The 1,021-nt window shown below is 43.4% G+C and overlaps 1 protein-coding gene across 1 annotated transcript in view; it reads left to right on the top strand.

Moving 5' to 3' along the window:
- The window catches only part of LOC106011832, a gene marked incomplete at its 5' end in the record, with an annotated part of 4,737 nt that extends 3,812 nt beyond the window's left edge, over positions 1-925 (top strand). Inside the window, 1 exon segment of the mRNA XM_013082850.2 lies at positions 377-925. Within this exon segment, the coding sequence (XP_012938304.1) occupies positions 377-498 (122 nt within the window).
- Positions 926-1,021: the final 96 nt, after the last annotated feature.

Below are 1,021 nucleotides of genomic sequence, written 5' to 3'. Positions count from 1 at the left end.
AGGGGGGGGGAGAGAATGAGAAAGAAAAAGAGAAAGGGTGTAAAATTTTTGCAATGCTCTTAGTCTTAACCACCCATTAGGCCTACTCCCTTCCACCACCATAGAGATCCTTGCTCTGTCACATGTCCCATGATGCATTGTGGGTTTACGTCCCGATTTTCTCCGTGGGTGTTTGGCGGGTGCTCTGGTGTGGTTTGCTTCTTCTGTCCTATCAAAAATCTATCGTCCTTATCTCCCCTCCTTCTTTTTTATGTTTGTTACTCTCTTGTAAACCTCTTATCTTCTGGCTCTCATATGACATTAATATGCAATTGCGAGCGCCGTAAAACCTCTACTAAAACAAACAAAACGACCCCCCCCCCAATCCCTCCCCCACAGCAGATGATGCAGACAAGGTCTTCCACGGCCTACATGTCGGAGCCTCATCAACAGCAGATGTACGACAACCCTGGTTATCAGGCTCCCAACAAAAATTTCCACACCACGTATATCCCATAAGGGTGTGTGTGTGCTTTACCCTCTTGGGGAGTGCGTGCACGCCTGCGTCCGAGCGTGTGTGTATGCGTGCATGCCAGCGTGCCATGTGTTTAATACAGCATGATACTAAAATGTAACACTGTCTAATTGAGCTGGTATCTACAGTTGAAGGTGGTCCAAACATAAAAATATGCTCACAACATTTTCGAGATCAGAAATACTACCTTTCTTAATGTTTTCAAGGGACTAAAATAGTAGCAGTTTAGATATTTTCGTTGGACCTTTTTTTTTACCTTGACTTTTTTATCGTCTTGTTAGGTGTCCACACACGTAAAATATTTGTTTTTGTTCTGTGTTTTTGCAAACTAGTCTGTTTACATCAGGTGAACGCATAGCCCTCTAAATCCTTCGAGGCAACTATACACCTGATTTTTGACAGTCATGTCCACATGTACCCATCTTCGCTGTTAGGCTGATAGAGGGTGACATGCCAATAAGTTGAAACAAAATATAAGGTAAAATACCTGCCTTTAGAATCCCCCTC

The sequence above is a fragment of the Aplysia californica genome, unplaced genomic scaffold (genome assembly GCF_000002075.1).
Source record: "Aplysia californica isolate F4 #8 unplaced genomic scaffold, AplCal3.0 scaffold00196, whole genome shotgun sequence".
NCBI classification, from domain to species: Eukaryota; Metazoa; Mollusca; class Gastropoda; order Aplysiida; family Aplysiidae; genus Aplysia; species Aplysia californica.
Note: the sequence above shows the minus strand (reverse complement) of the source record. Positions and strands in the feature narration are given on the sequence as shown.